This window comes from Rhineura floridana, chromosome 2 (genome assembly GCF_030035675.1).
Source record: "Rhineura floridana isolate rRhiFlo1 chromosome 2, rRhiFlo1.hap2, whole genome shotgun sequence".
NCBI lineage: Eukaryota > Metazoa > Chordata > Lepidosauria > Squamata > Rhineuridae > Rhineura > Rhineura floridana.
The window spans coordinates 44,163,358-44,181,110 of record NC_084481.1 but is presented as its reverse complement, the minus strand read 5'-3'; the positions used below and the strand labels follow the sequence as shown (position 1 = coordinate 44,181,110).

The 17,753-nt window shown below is 43.1% G+C and overlaps 1 protein-coding gene across 4 annotated transcripts in view; it reads left to right on the top strand.

Moving 5' to 3' along the window:
- Window positions 1-17,753, top strand: part of METAP1D (methionyl aminopeptidase type 1D, mitochondrial) — a 107,832-nt gene that overhangs the window by 60,129 nt on the left and 29,950 nt on the right. For 3 of the 4 annotated variants that reach the window (XM_061608491.1, XM_061608493.1, XM_061608492.1), the window contains 2 exons: window positions 10,670-10,818; window positions 11,641-11,683. The exons of the other annotated variant lie outside the window; for it this stretch is intronic. In XM_061608491.1, coding sequence (XP_061464475.1) covers window positions 10,670-10,818; window positions 11,641-11,683 — 192 coding nt within the window. The remainder of the gene's footprint in view (window positions 1-10,669; window positions 10,819-11,640; window positions 11,684-17,753) is intronic. 4 annotated transcript variants of the gene reach the window in all.

Genomic DNA, 17,753 nt, shown 5'->3' with positions numbered 1-17,753 from the left:
TGCCCAGCCAGCAAACAAGAAGTATGTTTGCTTGCCTGCTGTAAGAAATAAGAGGTTGTTTATTCTGAAGTTCTTATAATGAGTAGAGCAGGAGTGGGTGCTCATTGCTAAAGGGTGAAATAAACTTAAAGTGACCTGAAAAATGGCTACCCTTTACTCTTTTAAAGCATTCACTATACTCACAATCATAGTGGCTATTTTTTCTTCTTTTTCTTGATTACTTGATGGCAAAGGATGATAATAGCCCTAGGAGAATAGAAATATTGCTGTGTAGTCTGCTGTTATCAAGCTGGCTGGGTGGCTAGACATGTAGCCTGTAACTCAGGCCTAATTTCTGGTTTTTCAATATGTGCAGCTCAGCATGAGGCCTTTTCATGGTTTCTGGGCAGAAGAAAAATCAACCTAGTAACCTGTAAAAAAAATCCGATTGCTTTCCCCAATTAGTTTCCAGTTGTTTAGTTCATCCTGTATATAGCAGCCAGTCAAATAGATTTGCCTCAGTTGTCCCAACAGGAAGGAAAATCAAAAGGCCAGGAATAAGACTAGAAGGAGGGACTCTCAAGGAGGAGTTAACACAGTCTATTGTGTTTGTTTTCTTTGCCCTTCCCTAAACTTGTAGAATGGACAAGTTTGTTTTTCAGGTGGAATCTAAAACTGAGATACTTAATGAAGCATCAAAACAAGCTCAGGAGCTCACTGTCTTTATTAAAGTAGTAAAGTTCATGAAGAATCAGAACACAGGGACAGACCACAAGTGAAAGCAGAGTCTAGCTGCAGGCCAAGTCAAGGTTCTGAGTTTGGTGTTCCTGGGGATCTCTCAAAAAAGGGTGAGACAATTCACATGTTAAACTTCATTCATGTAAATTAACACACTCTCTGGTTGGAGGAGGAGTGATAGGGATGGTCACAGCCTTTCCCTTCCCCTGGCCCTCACATCCTCTCCACCAGTGAGGGGCAGGGGATTGGATGGTGCTATGCACCTCCCCCCCAAATGCCCCACCTAGAAATGTGGCTGCACCACCTAACAAGGAAGGCTGGCTTCAAGGCAGCCGGGGAAGCGAGAAAAACAGGAGAAACCAAGAGAAAAGCAGCATGAACTAGAGAATCAGGAGACATAAAGTTTTAGTAGGAGTACAATAGTAAGATAATATGAAAGGGGAAATGAAATGAATCTGTATTGCTCAGAGTCATACGCTACCACAATTAAACACATGTAAAAGGTAAATACAAAATACATATTAAAATACAAGTCATATTTCAACAAAACACAGTTCAACAATATACAGTAAAAGAACAATACATTTCAAATAAAATTTCCTCTCCTGAGCGAAATATACCCTGACCCACCCCATGTCTTAGTGTATAAATACTACAGTCATACTAGCGCTGGGGCACATCCCACTCACCCCACAAGGTGTTTTTGGTATCTAACTCTTACTTTTCCCGCAGCTAGAGCAAATTTTGCTACCTGAGTAGTTATAAATATATCATTGCCTGCTAGGATAGGGGAAAATCATGAAAAGGAAAGGCTTTGTTACATGCAGAGTTACAGTTTTAAGGGACCAAAGGGAGAAGGGTGAACATGATCATTTTTATTATTAAAATATTTATAAGTCACACTTCGTAAAAGTATATCAAGACAACATTACAACATACAGAAACATGATATAATTAAAAAACAATAAAAACATTATTACAAACAATAATAAAGGCACACATAAGTACTGTGTTGGTTGGAAAAGAAATTTGATATGAAAAGGCCTGTTTAATTAAAAAGTTCAGTTTTCAGGAGAAGCCTGAAAGAAAGAAGGAATGGTTGCTGACAAACCTCTATTGTTAGGGAGTTCCACAGGGCAGGCCCTGCCACACTGAAGGCTCAGTCCGTGGTGGAGGCCAATCAAACCTCAGGAACATGGGGAACCACCAAAAGGGCCCCATCAGAAGATCTTATTAATCAAGATGGAACAAGACCGGGGGGACGGGGAGGTGGAGTTGCAGTAGTCTATCGTGATGCCATCCCCCTGACCAGGTGCCCTCTCCCACAGTCTTCGGGGTTCGAATGTGTATATTTGAAGTTGGGTGGCCAGGACAGAATAGGGATTCTGTTGGTGTACCGCCCACCCCGCTGCTCAACAGTCTCCCTTCCTGAGCTAGCTGGGGTAGTCTCGGGGTTGGTGTTGGAGTCCCCTCGGCTTGTGGTATTGGGTGACTTCAACATCCATGCCGAGACTGCTCTGTCAGGAGTGGCTCAGGATTTCATGGCCTCCATGGCAACCATGAGTCTGTCCCAAGTATTATCTGGCCCCACTCATGTCGCTGGTCACACTTTGGACCTTGTTTTCTGTGTTGGATGGGATGATGGTGATCTTGGTGTGGAGGAACTTTCTGTAGTTCCGTTGTCATGGACAGATCACTACCTGGTTGGGTTTAGACTCACTGGGACTCAGAACCTCTACAGGGGTGGGGGACCGATTAGGATGGTCCGCCCCAGGAGGCTGATGGATCCGGATGGTTTCCTGATGGCTCTTGGGGATTTTCCTGTCACCGCGGCAGGTGATTCTGTCGAAGCCCTGGTTGACCTCTGGAATGGGGAAATGACCAGGGTGGTGGACACGATTGCTCCTGAGCGTCCCCTCTTACGGAGTGGAGCCAAACCAGCTCCCTGGTTTACCTGGGAGCTGGCGGCGATGAAACAAATAAGACGGGGACTAGAGCGATGTTGGCGGAAGACTCGGTGCGAGTCTGACCGAACACGGGCTAGAGCCTATCTGAAGGCCTACTCCGTGGCAGTGCGGGCTAAGAAGAAACTTTTCTTTTCTGCCACCATTGCGTCTGCTGGGAGCTGTCCAGCGGAGCTGTTTTGAGTGGTCAGGGGTCTTTTAAACTCTGGCTCCCAGGAGGGTAATATAGACCACTCAACAGCCCGCTGTCAAGAATTTGCACGGCACTTTGCAGATAAAGTCACTCAGATTCGCTCCGACTTGGATGCTAAAATTGATACAGTCTCAGGGGATATAACTTTGGCTCCTGCTTGTCCAATAATAATGGATTCCTTTCAATTTGTACAGCCCGAGGATGTGGACAAGATCCTTGGAGAGGTGAGAGCCACCACATGTCTACTGGATTCTTGCCCTTCCTGGCTCATTAAAAGTGCCAGAGGGGGACTGGCCGAGTGGGTGAGGTTAATGCCTCTTTACAACAAGGCAGAATTCCATCGTGCCTAAAAGAGGCAGTTGTACGGCCTTTGTTGAAAAAGCCCTCCCTGGATCCCTCCATAATGGGAAATTATCGGCCAGTCTCCAACATTCCATTTTTGGGCAAGGTAATAGAGCGTGTGGTGGCCGCCCAGCTCCAGAGATTCTTGGATGAAACGGATTATCTGGATCCATTTCAGTCTGGTTTCAGGCCTGGTTGCGGGACAGAGACAGCTTTGGTCGCCTTGGTGGATGACCTTCGCAGAGAGCTGGACAGGGAGAGTGTGTCCCTGTTAGTTCTACTGGACCTCTCAGCGGCTTTCGATACCATTGACCATGGTATCCTTCTGGACCGCCTTGCTGGGATGGGACTTGGGGGCACCGTGTTACGATGGCTCCATTCCTTTCTGGAGGGACGAACTCAGAAGGTGGTGCTGGGGGACTCCTGTTCGACCCCTTGGCCATTGACCTATGGGGTCCCTCAGGGTTCAGTTTTGTCCCCCATGTTATTTAACATCTATATGAAACCACTGGGAGAGGTTGTCCGGGGATTTGGGGTTCGGTGCCATCAGTATGCGGATGACACCCAACTCTATTTCTCCTTTCCACCTAAAGCCAAGGAAGCTGTCCTGGTCCTGAACCAGTGCCTGGCATCAGTGATGGACTGGATGAGGGCGAACAAATTGAAACTAAATCCAGACAAGACGGAGGTGCTCCTGGTCAGTCGAAGGGCAGATCAGGGAATAGGGATTCAGCCTGTGCTCGATGGGGTTACACTCCCTCTGAAGACACAGGTTTGCAGTTTGGGTGTGCTCCTGGACTCTGCTCTGAACTTGGAGGCCCAGGTCTTGGCCGTGGCCAGGAGTGCCTTTGCCTATTTAAGACTAGTGCGCCAGCTGCGCCTGTTCATGGAAATGCCTGATTTGACTATGGTGATGCATGCCTTAGTTACATCCCGTTTATACTACTGTAACGCGCTCTACGTGGGGCTCCCTTTGAAGACTGTTTGGAACTTAAACTGGTACAAAGAGCTGCAGCCAGAGTATTAACAGGGGCTGGTTACAGGGAACATACAACTCCCTTGTTACAACAGCTCCACTGGCTGCCAGTTTGTTTCCGGTCACAATTCAAAGTGCTGGTTTTGACCTTTAAAGCCCTATACGGCCCAGGTCCAGGCTATCTGTCAGACTGTATCTCCCTATACGAGCCTGCCCAGGCCCTGAGATCTTCAGGAGAGGCCCTTCTCTCAGTCCCAACACCCTCGCAAGTGCGATTGGTCGGGACGCAAGATAGGGCCTTTTCGGTGGCTGCTCCTTAGTTCTGGAAGTCCCTTCCTAGGGAGGCACGAATGGCCCCCTCCTTGCCATCCTTCCGTCGGCAAGTAAAGACTTTTTTATTCCGACAGGCTTTTGGGATAGAAGGTGTTTAGGATTGGGCTTTACAAGGCTTGTTTTAATGTTTTATATTATTATCTGTATTATTTTAAATTGTTTTTAGATTTTTAAGTGCCTTTTATGGTTTTAAGGTTGTGCATAGTTTAATTGCATTTTAATTGTATGTTTTTCTATGTTTTTAACTACACTTAGTTTTATTTGTAAGCCGCCCTGAGTTCCAGTTTGGAAAAAGGGCGGGGTAAAAATAAAGTTTCAATTCAATTCAATTCAATAGAGAGTCAGGCAGTTTTTAAGGTACTTTGGGCCCAAGTTGTTTAGGGCTTTGTGAATCAACACAAGTACCTTGGACCTGGCCCGGTAGCAAATTGGCAACCCGTGCAGCTTTCAGTAGCAGGTAACATATTGCCAGTAATTTGCTCCTGTGATCAGTCTGGCCACTGCATTCTGCACTAGTTGAAGCTTTGGGACCAGGTACAAGGGCAGCCCCACATAAAGCGTGTTACAGTCATTGATTCTTGAGGTTACCAACGCATGGACCACTGTGGTCATGAACAAGAGTGGAATAATAGCTAGAGAGGAAGAAGGCAGGCCTGTATTAGGTTAGGAATGACAACAGGAAACTGCAGCAGAATGTTGCAGCATATCCTCATTCACTAACAGGAGTGCTCCTCTTGAGTGTTTCAGCTACCTAGCCATGGCTTTCCCTGGGCATAGATAGCTGGCTCTAATAAGGTCCATTCACTCCTCTTTCCTGATTTTCCATTTTTCTTTTTCAACCTGACACTCATCGTTTCATAGCATCTAGTGACCACTAACCATACTTAACTTTAAATTGGTTTGGGGTTTTTTTTTAGGGGGGGTGTCTACTTAAATGCTTTTTGAAAAGTATTTTGTCCTTTTGCAAACCTTGGGTTTATTATTTATTTATGTATTAGAGGGGCTCTGCCCCCCCAGTCGGCATCCCCACTCACCAACCTCCCATCCCTGCCAATCCTCCCTTAGGTGATCCTACTCCCCTTGCCAACCCCTACCCTCTCAGGCACCCCCACTACCCTTGCCAACTAGCTTGCTTTGCCTGTTCTGCCACCTCAGACAAAAAGTGCCACTTCACAGCACAGCACAGTTAGGCCACAAACTGGCCTCCTGCCCAGGCTGCCGCTGCCACCCTGCGCCATTGCCTCAAATGTCACCACCACACAGTGTGCTGGCTAGCCAGCCAGCCAGCCAGCCACACCAGCCAGATTGCTGCTGCTGCTTTTCCTGCTTGCCGAGGTGGCCAATGGTGGACCATGCAAGCAATGTGCTTGTGGGGTGGGGGAAGCGTTCACACTTCAGTTTGCAGCACCATCTGTCTGTGGCACTATAAACTGCAACGTGATGCTCACATTTTTATTTAGATAGATTTATTTAGATAGATTTGTTGTAAACCACCCAGAGAGCTTCGGCTATGGGACAGTATACAAATGCAATAAATAAATAAATTTTAAGATGTCTACTCTACCTTTCTAATACACATGTAATACACATTGATTAAAATCACAATATAATAATATCAGCAATATAAAAATCACAGTACAGCAATCACAAATTCAATATATAGCAACAAATGTCGAGCAAACTCGATAGAACAAGCACATCAGGTAAAACACAGTTTGCCACTGAAAGCACCATAGCCTGACAAATGAAAAGCCTGCCTGGATTTTTTTTTAAAGTCTTCATAAGCTGGAGAAAAGCAATCAACGATGGAGCTGTTTGAACCTCATGGGCCAAGGTGTTCCATAACTGAGAAGGCTCTCTTTCTTGTCCCAACAACTTCACTTCTGTTGGAATAGGCAAACTTGCATGTTCACTTTAAGGGATATTTGGGGAAAATATCCCATGTACCTGTTTACCATGATATAACTTCCTAATGGGTGGGATTAGTTACCTGGTTTCCTCCTCCTTTGTCCTGGAGATTTCTGAATAATCTCCATTGCTGATCTTTTTACCTCTGAGAGAGGCCGCATGGCAGATGCTCTTCTCTGAGAGCATCACTACCAAAGACTAAGATGGACTTATATTTTTTCTTTCATCTAAGCTAGAGCCTATGTTTCTGATCATATGAAAGGTCATGAGTAAATATTCTTGTATCTTTTACCTAAGAGGATTGTGTCTGTTGTTATTTGTGCCTAGGGAAAGGTATGGACTGGTTTTATCTCACTCTGCTGCTTGCATTTTTATATCTCTGCTAAGAAATAGGACCACGAAACTTAGTTCCTATTTCATTTTATATTTTTAAAATACCAAACAACTTCCACCATGGTGGGACACAGAGGAGGCTCTCCCCACTAGATCTTAATGCATGTGCAGGCTGCTACAAGAGGATGCAGTCCTGGCTGGACTCAAGCCATTTAGGGTTTTACAGGTAAGAATCAATCAGCACTTTGAATTGTAATCAAATTGGTAATCAGTTCAGGTGTTTCAAGACATCTGTAATTATTATCCCATGGGTACATGCCTATAAGCAACCTTGTCTCCACATCCAGGACCAATGGAAGTTTCCAAAAACTCTTCAAAGGTAGCCCTGTGTATATAATACATTGCAGAAATCCAGTTTAGGTGTCACTAGCCAGGTCAGGCCTCCTCAGGAATGGGAGTAACTAGCATACCAGTTTAAAGTGGACAAAAGCACTCCTGCTATGGGTAAATCCAGGAGCACCTACAAACTGATTCTTCAGGAGGGGTACCACCCCATCCAAAACAGGTTGAATCCCTATTCCAGAGTCTGTCTCCTTCCTCGCTGAGAACCTCTGTCTTGTCTTGATTAAACTTCAGCTTATTAATCCTCATCCCACCCATTACCACTGCCAGGCAGTGATTCAGAACATCAACAGCTTGCTTTGGTATTAAATGAAACTGAAAATGATCTGCATGTCCTTAACATATTGATGACAACACACTCCAGATCCTTGGATGATCTCTCCCAGTAGTCTCATATACAGATATTAAGCTGCATGACAGAATTGTCAATTTGTTTACTGGACCTGTTTATATGACTTTGGATTTTTTTTTGTATATTTGTTTCTGTTTATTATTTTGTCCCTGGCTCTGGGATTGAAATTTTTCAATGAAGAGTTGGTTTATAAATACTATAAATAGATAAATGGGGAGTGGTGTGGGAGACAAGACTGAACTCTGAGATCATGCACCAGTCAGCAAGGCATTGCACTAGAGTCCCCTCCCCTCAAGCATGCTGATAATTCTTTCTTGTTTCTCGGTGGCCTTGTTTTGACTCCTGTTTGCACAGGAGCACTGAGTTTGCTAGTAGAGGGAGTGATATCTAGCATGAATTGGAAGATGCTGATAAAAATACAAAAAAGGAGAAAGGACAAACTTTTCTGTACATTTTCTTGTTAAAAATTGTCCCTCCAACCAAACCTGCTGTTTGCCCCATTTGTAAAAGCAGCTGAGCAGAGTTCATAGGGAAAACAGACTAAAGGGGGAAGGCTTTTAAAAGAACCTTCTCCCTATGCTGTGGTTCCAATCCAGACTGAAGAACACCCTCTTCTCATGGCTGCTACTTGCAAAACCTTAAAATAGCTAGCAATGCTTTTACACATGTTATTTTCATAATGTATATAGTTTGGCCCTAAGCCCACCTAATGAGTTTGTTTATTTTCTCACATTAATGCCCCACCTTTCCTCCTTTATGTGGTTTCCAAGAGGTCACTTGTCCAGGCACTAGCCAAACCAAGATCTGATTAGCTTCAACTTGGTGGTAACCTCATGTGCCTTCAGATCATACCTTGGAACTTCCATTCAAGCCTTAAATTTCATTTATCCATCCCCAGCCCCCCAAACCTTTTTAAAGATAAAACATCTGAGGATGAGAATTGGTATATTTTACGATCACCCACTGAGTCTGTGCTGGAGTTGAATGAACCTTGCTTTCCCAGATCTAAATCTAAAACATACTGTTCAGTACTTAGATCTGCAGCAGTGTTGGGATAGAAACTGAACCTGCTGAACTCACTGTGTCAAACTGCTGTTAAGAGCACAACATCCATCTTTGGGTCATGAGTTAGTGATCTGCATGTCAATGAAGACAAAGTCTGTCTATTTATTTATAGCTTGCGTCTCTGCCCAAAGGCTTGGAGGTTACTGCCCATCTTCTGCAATGGTGGAATTCTTTACAGAGTGAAAGAACAGTAATACGGTCCTTGAATGACTTAAACCCATTGCAGCACCCTTTGCTGCACCTGGTGTGCCCCCACATATGTCTTTGTTACCCCTAAACTTCAACCATAATGTCAATTTCACATGAAAGGAGGAGTCTGGCAACAGCTTCTGTGTGACCTAATTCCTATATATTTTGCTGTATTGTGAGGTGCTGCATATGGATGTATACTCAAGTAAGGTACTGAAAGTTTATACCTATCATAGTGCCTCTGCTAAAGTGTCATATTCATAGGCTTATAGCTCATTCAAATCACAACCAATTTTCACAGGAACACTCAAAGGCACTTCTTGACAATGAGGGAGGTTTTCCTACCAAATTTCAACTTTCAACCCTCACCATTTCACAGCTGGTTCTGTTCTGGGAAAAAGAGTTGTAATGATAATATTTAAAGTGTATATTTTCCCCCACTTTACTCATATTCAAAAATGGCCTAGACCTTTTTTTCCCCCTTCTTCTCAAAATCTTACTAGAAATAATCAGCTCCAGTATAAAACAGAATCAGAAAATCTGAGCTGGAAAAAAATGAAAGTTTCTAGAAATGATAGGTCTCTGAAATCGGGGTGTTGGATTGGAAATGCTAATACAGGTTTAAATTGTATTGTAGTTATGGCTGCTTGTGTTGCTATATGAGCTTTTTCCAAGCATGAATAGAAATATTAAAGTGAGATGGCAATTCTAAATGAATTCTAAAGAAGAAAATAATTTTGATTGCGGAGAGAAGGTTTGGAACAGGAAATTCTTTTGTCTATAGCTTCTGAGAAGAAAATGGCTCACCAGGAGCATGCAAGTGCCACATTGCTGTTCATTATTTATATAGCACTGTCAATGTGCATAGCCTTTTACAGAGTAACAAAACAAAAAGGTAGGACCCTCTGCTTCAGCAGATGCATGGAAGTGGACTGGGAAGGCAAAAGATAAATTTGTGGTAAGGAAAAAAAGTAGACTGTGTCAGCCCTGACTCCAGAGGGTGGCAAGGTTGGATATTTACTGGGGGCGCAAGACCATCAAAGGGACCCATCATCCCAACAGTGCTACCACTCTCACTTTGCATGGAGCTACCAAGCAGTATAAAAGCCAGGTGAGAGAATTCTCCGTTTGCACATCCTGTATCTACCAGATTAAAATCTACACGTATGGCAGAGTAGCTGTACCACTTCAGTTGACTGCAAGAGGGGAAATGGCATTTAAGAATGTTCCTTTATATAAACACCTTCCCGAAAGTAGCAAGTTAACAGGAAGACAGGTTCTAACCTAGCCTGCTTCCCATTGTGCTAATTCCCTACTTGAAAGGAGCTATTTATTTAGAGTAGCATTCATAAATGTGCTCCATCGCCTGAAGTATGAAGTAGTCCCATCCATTTTACTACTCTGACATTCTGCAGGATGAGTAGACCAAGCCAAAGAGTGCCCCAGGGCCATAGCTCAGTGGGAGAGTACTGTGTATGCAAAAGTTCCCATGTTCATTCCCACCATGTCTAGGTAGGGCTGGGAGAGAATCCTGCCTGAAGCTCTGGAGAGATACTGCCAGTCAGTGTAAACAATACTAAGCTAGATACACCAATGGTCGTTACTCCATAGAAGGCAGCTTCCTGTGTTTCTATGTCTCTGTGCACACTGGGCTGCCTGTTAACAGAACACTCTTGCCCAAGGGTCCAAAATTCTGTGCTGCCTGTTAGAAATGTCCAAGTGTTTCCCATACAGCTCTCTGGTATTGAACCATTCTTTACCTAAGCCTCATATTTGCTAGCAGCATGAGATGATTCACAAGTTCTTTGTTAAAAGTCTTCTTTTTATCATGTGTACAGCATGGAGGAACCACTAGGCACTTAATCCATCACAAATTTTAAATTGTAATCTTTCAGGTTGGCATGACTACAGAAGAAATAGATTGCTTAGTTCACCATGAAATAATCAGGCAAAATGCCTACCCATCACCTCTGGGCTATGGAAATTTTCCAAAATCTGTGTGTACCTCCATAAACAATGTGATGTGTCATGGGATTCCTGACAGGTACTTCTAGTTTTTCCCCCCCTCCATTGCAAAGTTAAAATATTTTGCTGATACGAGTTTATTTGTATAAAATGTAAAAAGAAATGTATAACACAATAAATCCGGCCGAATCCAGTACTGCACACCTAGGTGTATTTCAGTGGGTCTGTATGACTGTTTTCTGTCTTACTGAAATGAATGGAGATTGCGCAGCAGCCATGCTTGGTGAATTGCGCCCAAAGCCTATTGTAGTTCTATTGAAAGCTACCAAAAAGTCTAATGCAGCTGGTTGTCATGCTGTAAGAAAATGATGTTGGCACATAACGAAGGTGTGTAGTAATAAAAACAATGATTAGTGCTTTGCCATATCTCTTCCCAGCATGCCACGATGCCTCAGTCTAGAGTATATCGTCAAAGAGAGAAAAGTCATTCAAAAGAAAAATTACACTAATTTTTCCAGATGCTTAAAGGTGGCTTTTTAAAAACAAAACAAAACTATACACTAATATCTTACTAATTATTAATATTGCATGTTCTCAAAGTAAAAAATGCCATTTGTCATTCTTTAATTGTGATAAGTATGGTTATAAAGTATGCTTTTATATTGTGGGCTCTTTCTGTCATTTAAATTACTTGTTTGGGGTTCGTTTGAACTAGTGGGAAGTAGTGATTCAGAAGTAGTGATTCCATTTGCCTCATTCCCATTCTGTTCAAACAATTATATTTGCTCCTTTTAGTTTTGTTTAGATGTATATGTGATTATATGTGTGTTCTTCTGTTCCTTTATTGAGAACTGCCTATCACCATTATGTGTTGTTGTTTTTCCCTATGATTATACTTAAGCCGCCCTCTCCAGGATGGTGATATTATCAACATTGATGTCACAGTGAGTAATCTGTATTTTTTTAAAAATAGTCTTTGATCAACTTTTAGGATTTCTAGTAGCAACAGGAAGAATAGTAGATTGCAAATGTAGCGTACACAGATGAATGTGCCGTTTTACTTCTAAGCCAAGGCATCAGCAGCTGGTTTCCTCTTTTGTTTTTTCCACCCTGTTTATTCCAACTAGACTCAGGCCTGACTTGAATTTAGGGCTGGAATCAGATGCACTGAGATCAATGTTGGCCTAAGTGAAATGTCAACCCAATCCTGCTATGTGTCATGTTTCTGAGAAGGTGTAATTGTTATTGATCCACTGTGTAGTTAATGCAGAGCACCACAGTACTGGGCAGCAGCTGAAGACAGATATGTATGAGATGAGCTAACATGAAGAAAGCCAGCATTTTTCCTTCACTCTGCCAAGATTGATCTTCTTCTTCCTGCTGATTTTGAGTGGGGCCTGTCATTATCTTACTCTGTCATTAGAGGCTACATTGGCCTGTGTCAGTCTATTTGGACAGCAACTCTTTTGCTAGCAGTGTTCCGTACATTTATTAAAATCCCCGTAAGGTAGTATTGTGTTCCATTTGTGGCATAAGAGCCCTGAACCCTTTACTCACAAATACACAACTTGATCCACAGCTCAGTTAATTCAAAATACTTGGTTTCCCTTGAGACTTAAGTTTAAAACCCATCTTTTGGCTTAACTGAGTTGTGCACACCACTGATGTAAATACTGAGGGTTCATTTTTGCTGAACAAATTTTAGTTTGAAAATGAACCACATAGGAGCCAAGAATGCTAAAAGCATAAATGGAGGTGTGTTCAGTTATCAAAAGAGAAATTAATTACATTTTGCCAATTTTTTGTAACTTGCTTTTCTTTAAAAATTAATATTGAAAGAGAATTTGCTTTAGCTATTATTTCCTCTAAAGTTTAAACTTTTTTATAATATATATGTTTTTAATCCTCCAGGATTTTGGGGGAAATTGTGGGACTTTGATTGTAAATTTTGGAACAACAAGCATTCCTTTGATACAAACTGTGAATTCACCTTAATTTTGTTATTTTTCCCCCTTATCAGCACAGAGACTACCAACCAATTAAGGCAGATTTTGGAATACTGTACTGATTCAACAAGATTTTGTTTAACCACTTAATGTCTCTTAATGCTGCAGTGATAATTCTAATATTCAACATTAGTTGTACTCAAAGTAGACCCACTGATGTAACAAGTTCATTTATTTCAGTGGGTTTACTCTTGAGTTCTGAGTGTTAAGAACAAAAGTATACTTATTATACAGCCATGAGAGGGGCCACACCCACATCAGACTTTGATTTCACTTGAGACAGTCATGGCTTTCCCCAGAGAATCCTGGGAAGTGTAGTTTATGAAGCGTGCTGAGAGGAGACTCCTTTTCTGCTGACAGAGCTCCAGTGGCCAGAGTGGTTTAACAGTCAGCTGCTCTGATTGAAGCTCTGTGAGGGGAAGAGGGCATCTCCGAGCAACTCTCAGCACCCTTTATTAACTACACTTCCCAGGATTCTTTGGACTGTCTAAAGTGAAATAAAGGTCTGGTGTGGATGTGGCCAGTGACAGCTTTGGTTTAAATTTGGGTGGGAGGCCACATGTGCCTGCTATAGAATAAAAAGGTGGGGGAAACTCTGAAAAAGAATGATACTGTTCACAGTGTTTTCCTTTAGGAAAGGAAAGGGGCTTCCCCTCTGCCCAGTGCCCACCCATCCAATCTCCTCTCTTCCCCCTCCCCTTTCTGTCCTCCCCATGCTGCCCCTCCCCCAGGTCAGTTTCACTTATCCTAAGCATGATTCCACAGAAGTAAATCCCACTGAACTCAAAAAGGTTGCAAATGATCAAACCTGTCCTCCCCTCCTATCCCCTCCCTCTTGCCCCTTCTCTCCCCCTTCCTTCACCCCTTCCCCTCCCCATCCCCTTCCAGTCCCTTCCTTTCCCTTCCCCTCTGCCCTCCCCCTTCCTCCTCCCCCATGGTCAGTTTTATCTATCCTAAGCGTGATTGCACAGGAGTAAATCCCATTGAACTCAATAAGCATGCAAATGATCAAACCTGCCCTCCCCTCCTCCTACATCCCATAACCTCCCTTTTGCCCCTTCCAATTGGCTCCTTCCCCCTCCCCCTCCTTCTGCTCCCCTCTTCCTTCCCTCTACTCTCCCCTCCCCTCCTCCTCCCCCATGGTCAGTTTTACCTATCCTAGCCATGATTGCACGGGAGTAAATCCCACTGAACAATAAGCATGCAATTATCAGGCCTGCCTTTCCCCTCCTTCCCCTCTCCTCTCCCTTCCTCCTCCCCTCTTCCTTCTTCCTCCTCTCCTGCCAACTCCAGATCTTCCTTCCCATGGTCAGTTAGCACAGTGGGGAGGAGAACCTGGCTGGGAGTCCAGAGTCTGTGAGTCAAATCCCTGCTCGTGTCCCGTGGGTGTAAAGGGCCAGCTAAAGATCACCACCACAGTGAGTGGCTCAGAGGTTACGTGCCCTGCCATCTGTGCAGCCATGGGCAAGCTGCATAGTCCCAAGAAGCCCAGTTGCCCCACAGCTGGCAGTTGCAGACAAGGAAGGGTCTGGCTTGTGCAGCTGTGGCAAGCTGAGCAGACCCTAGCCAGCTGGGGAGGACTAGCCTCAGAGGGATGCAATGGTAAACCCCCTCTGAATGCCACTTACCATGAACACCCTCTTCATAGGGTAGCCATAAGTCGGGATCGACTTGAAGGCAGCCCATTTTTTTCAAGCATGATTGGACAGGAGTGTAAATCCCACTGAACTCAATAAACATGCAAATGATCAAACCTGCCCTCCTCCTCCCCCTCCTCCCGCTCGTCCTCCTCCCCTCCCCATCGGTCAGTCTCACCTATCCTAAGCATGATTGCAGGGGAGTAAATCCCACTGAACTCAATAAGCACGCAAATGATCAGTCCATTCTCAGCAAACTTGCACAGCATCCCATTTCTTACCTCCTGGATTAAAAACCAGAGAAATTCACTAACAAGCAAAAAACCTTGAGGTTTAAGAATGTACCTATAGCCAACAGATATTTCTACCAAACTTTAAAAAGCAGGGAAATTGGGCAGCTATAGTGAATGCACCAGGGGAGCAGGAGACCTGACCTCCTCTCTGAGATATTGTACTGCCCTACACATTTGTCAAAATGCAAACACAATTTGGGTTGGTCTTTCACAGTCCAATCCACTTCTTGTGTAGCTTGGAAGAGTTTGGTAACATGTGCCTCTGAGCATATGGTGAGTGGTGGCAACACCTGCAATCAGCCCAAATAACAGAAACAAGACATGTGCTGTGCTGATCTTGTTTAGCAGGAGGAAGCAACAATATTAAAATAGTTGATATAGTTCAGATAGTCACTTTAAATATGTTTGATTTACTTCGGAATCTTAGTGAAGTTTCCTGTAGTAAATCATTTCCTTTTGCTTCTATTTCTGTGAATATGTGAAGTACGGCAATATTTTGCAACACTAAAAAAAAGTTCCAAAAACAGTTGTGGAATAATGGCTCTGACTGTTCTGCAGAATAGTTTCCAGTGGACATGAGGAGTGTCTCAGTTTGCACAAGATAAAACGGTGGGAGGTGAAATATATTCTAGCAAAATTATAGGTGTGCTCTATGTTTTTAATTGACCATGCTCACCTTTCCTTAAGTGAATGGTTTAAGCATAGCAGGCTGAACAAGTGCATCTTGGGCAGGCCAAGTTTGTTTTTTCCAACAGCTAGAGTCATTGCTTAAGTAGCAACATATTGTAATCAGTCTGATTTTACATCAAACTGCAGTTTCAGATTCAACTATTAATGCGCCCAAAACAGAAATAGAGCATAACCTCCAGTTTGAAACACAAAAGGCTGTCTTCACCATCATATGACATTGACTGCTAAAAAGACTTTGAAATTAATAAAAATGAACTTGACACAGATTTCTAGGATGAATAATGAGAGAAATATGATTTGCTAGGTTAGATTCTCTGTAGAAACAGTAGTAACATGGAAAAGAAGCAAAGTAAGAAGAACACCAACAAACATACAAAAATGTAATTCTCCATCTTTGGAGATGGTAGGTGATGCCACCACTCACTATATGCTCAGAGGCACATGTTACCAAATTCTTCCAAGCTACACAGGAAGTGGATTGAATTGTGAAAGACCAGCCCAAATTGTGTTTGCATTTTGACAAATTTCTCAGAGAGGAAGTCAGGTCTCCTGCTCCCCTGGTGCATTCACTATAGCTGCCCAATCTCCCTGCTTTTTAAAGTTTGATAGAAGTATCTGTGGGCTATAGGTACATTCTTAAACTGCAAGGTTTTTTGCTTATTAGTGAATAATTATTATAGTGCATTCAACAAAGGATTCATAGGGCAGGTCTTCCACTGTTTTGTAGCATCATCTACAAAGTAAAAACATTGGAGTGGATTGGATACTCTCCCACTCGCATCTTCTAGAAAATGTGATCCACAGAAGTAAATTTGCAGATCCCTGAACTACATCCACACCATACATTTAAAACACATTTCTGTCACTTTAACAGGCATAGCTTCCCCTAAAGTATCCTGGGAACTGTATAATTTTATGGGTGCTGGAAATTGTACCTCTGTGAGTGGTTTCCTAACAACTCTCAGCACTCTTGGCAGTCTTAGTTGACTGTCATCTCTTGTTTTCTTCCCTTCCGTTGGTCTAATTTTACATATGCCCTCTGACATAGAATGTGGCTCCTTGTCTACTGGATTGTAGCTGCTGTAGGCAGCTCCCTCACACTTGGCTGGAATGGTGCTCCTTGCCAGGTGTGGCGCAGGAAGCTCCACAGTAAACAGTGCTTCACGTGCCCTGGAAGTACTGTTTACTGCAGACATGTCTGCTCGAGTGTAGGGCAGAATTGAGAGAGGGAGGGAGAGGGAGAGAGGGGAGACCAAGTACAGGGTGGCGGCGGCAGCTGCCCCTTGACTGCCTGCTTAAGCGTACGGAGCGGAGAACTGTGCTCAGAGCTTTAGATTGCTACAGCAAGATGCTACATGATAAAAAAAAAAAAGGCAAGGCTGGCATCCCTGGAAGCATTTTGGAAGAAGCCTTCAAGTGGCTTACCTGACCTGGCTGTTTCATTTCAAACATGTGTATTGTTAGTTTTGAATAAAAAGTTTGCTGAAATATGTTGAACTGCTCTTCTTTTTTGTGGTGTAGGAACCTATCCCATGTTATTCCTACCTCTGGTACCAAACTTTCTGTTAATGAAGTAATGTCCAGGAATGCATGTAGTTCATTAGCTGAAGTATTACTGTAATTGTATTTTATTTATTACAAGTTGAATTCTATGGAGCTCAAATTGTAATACAATAAATACAATATATGAGAAATCAATGATTCATGACGGATGCTTTTGAAGGTCACTGATTCATAGGGTCGCCATAAGTCGTAGTCGACTTGAAGGCACATAACAAAACATGAGAAATTAAAGAAACAATAAACTTACAATTAAAATTCATACAGCATCAAGCGTAGCACATTACAATAGCTACAACAGGTAGCAGAAAAATCATTAAGTGGTCAGCTAAGTTCCTCAGTAATTTTTAAGTGGGCCATGAGGGAAAAACATTTGGGAGCCAATGCCTTATACTGTTCAAAATACGTATATGCCTAGTCCTCAAGAGTGATTTGTTGGCATGTCTCCATTGAATCAGTCATGAATGCCAAAATATGAAATGATGTATCAACTGGGTGTAAATATTCACCTAAGAATCACTGAGATGTGGGGTGTGTGTGTGTGAGGGGAAGCTGCTTGGTGGGAGGTTTTGGAGTAGAAAAACAGGAGGTAAAAAAAGGTTGAATACTCTCTCCCTTCGCATAACGTATCTGTCTTTCCATCAGGGCATTGCTACATACGTTTGTGTGTATTATGTAGTCTGTCCTAAGAGCAACCAACAACACAATCCTAAGCATGTCTACTCATAAATAAGTCCTGTTGAGTTCAAAAGGCCTTACTCCCAGGAAAGTGGGGTGAGGATTCTGGTGAGGGGCATGAGAGTCCTGAGGGCTGGACAGAGCAGCCTG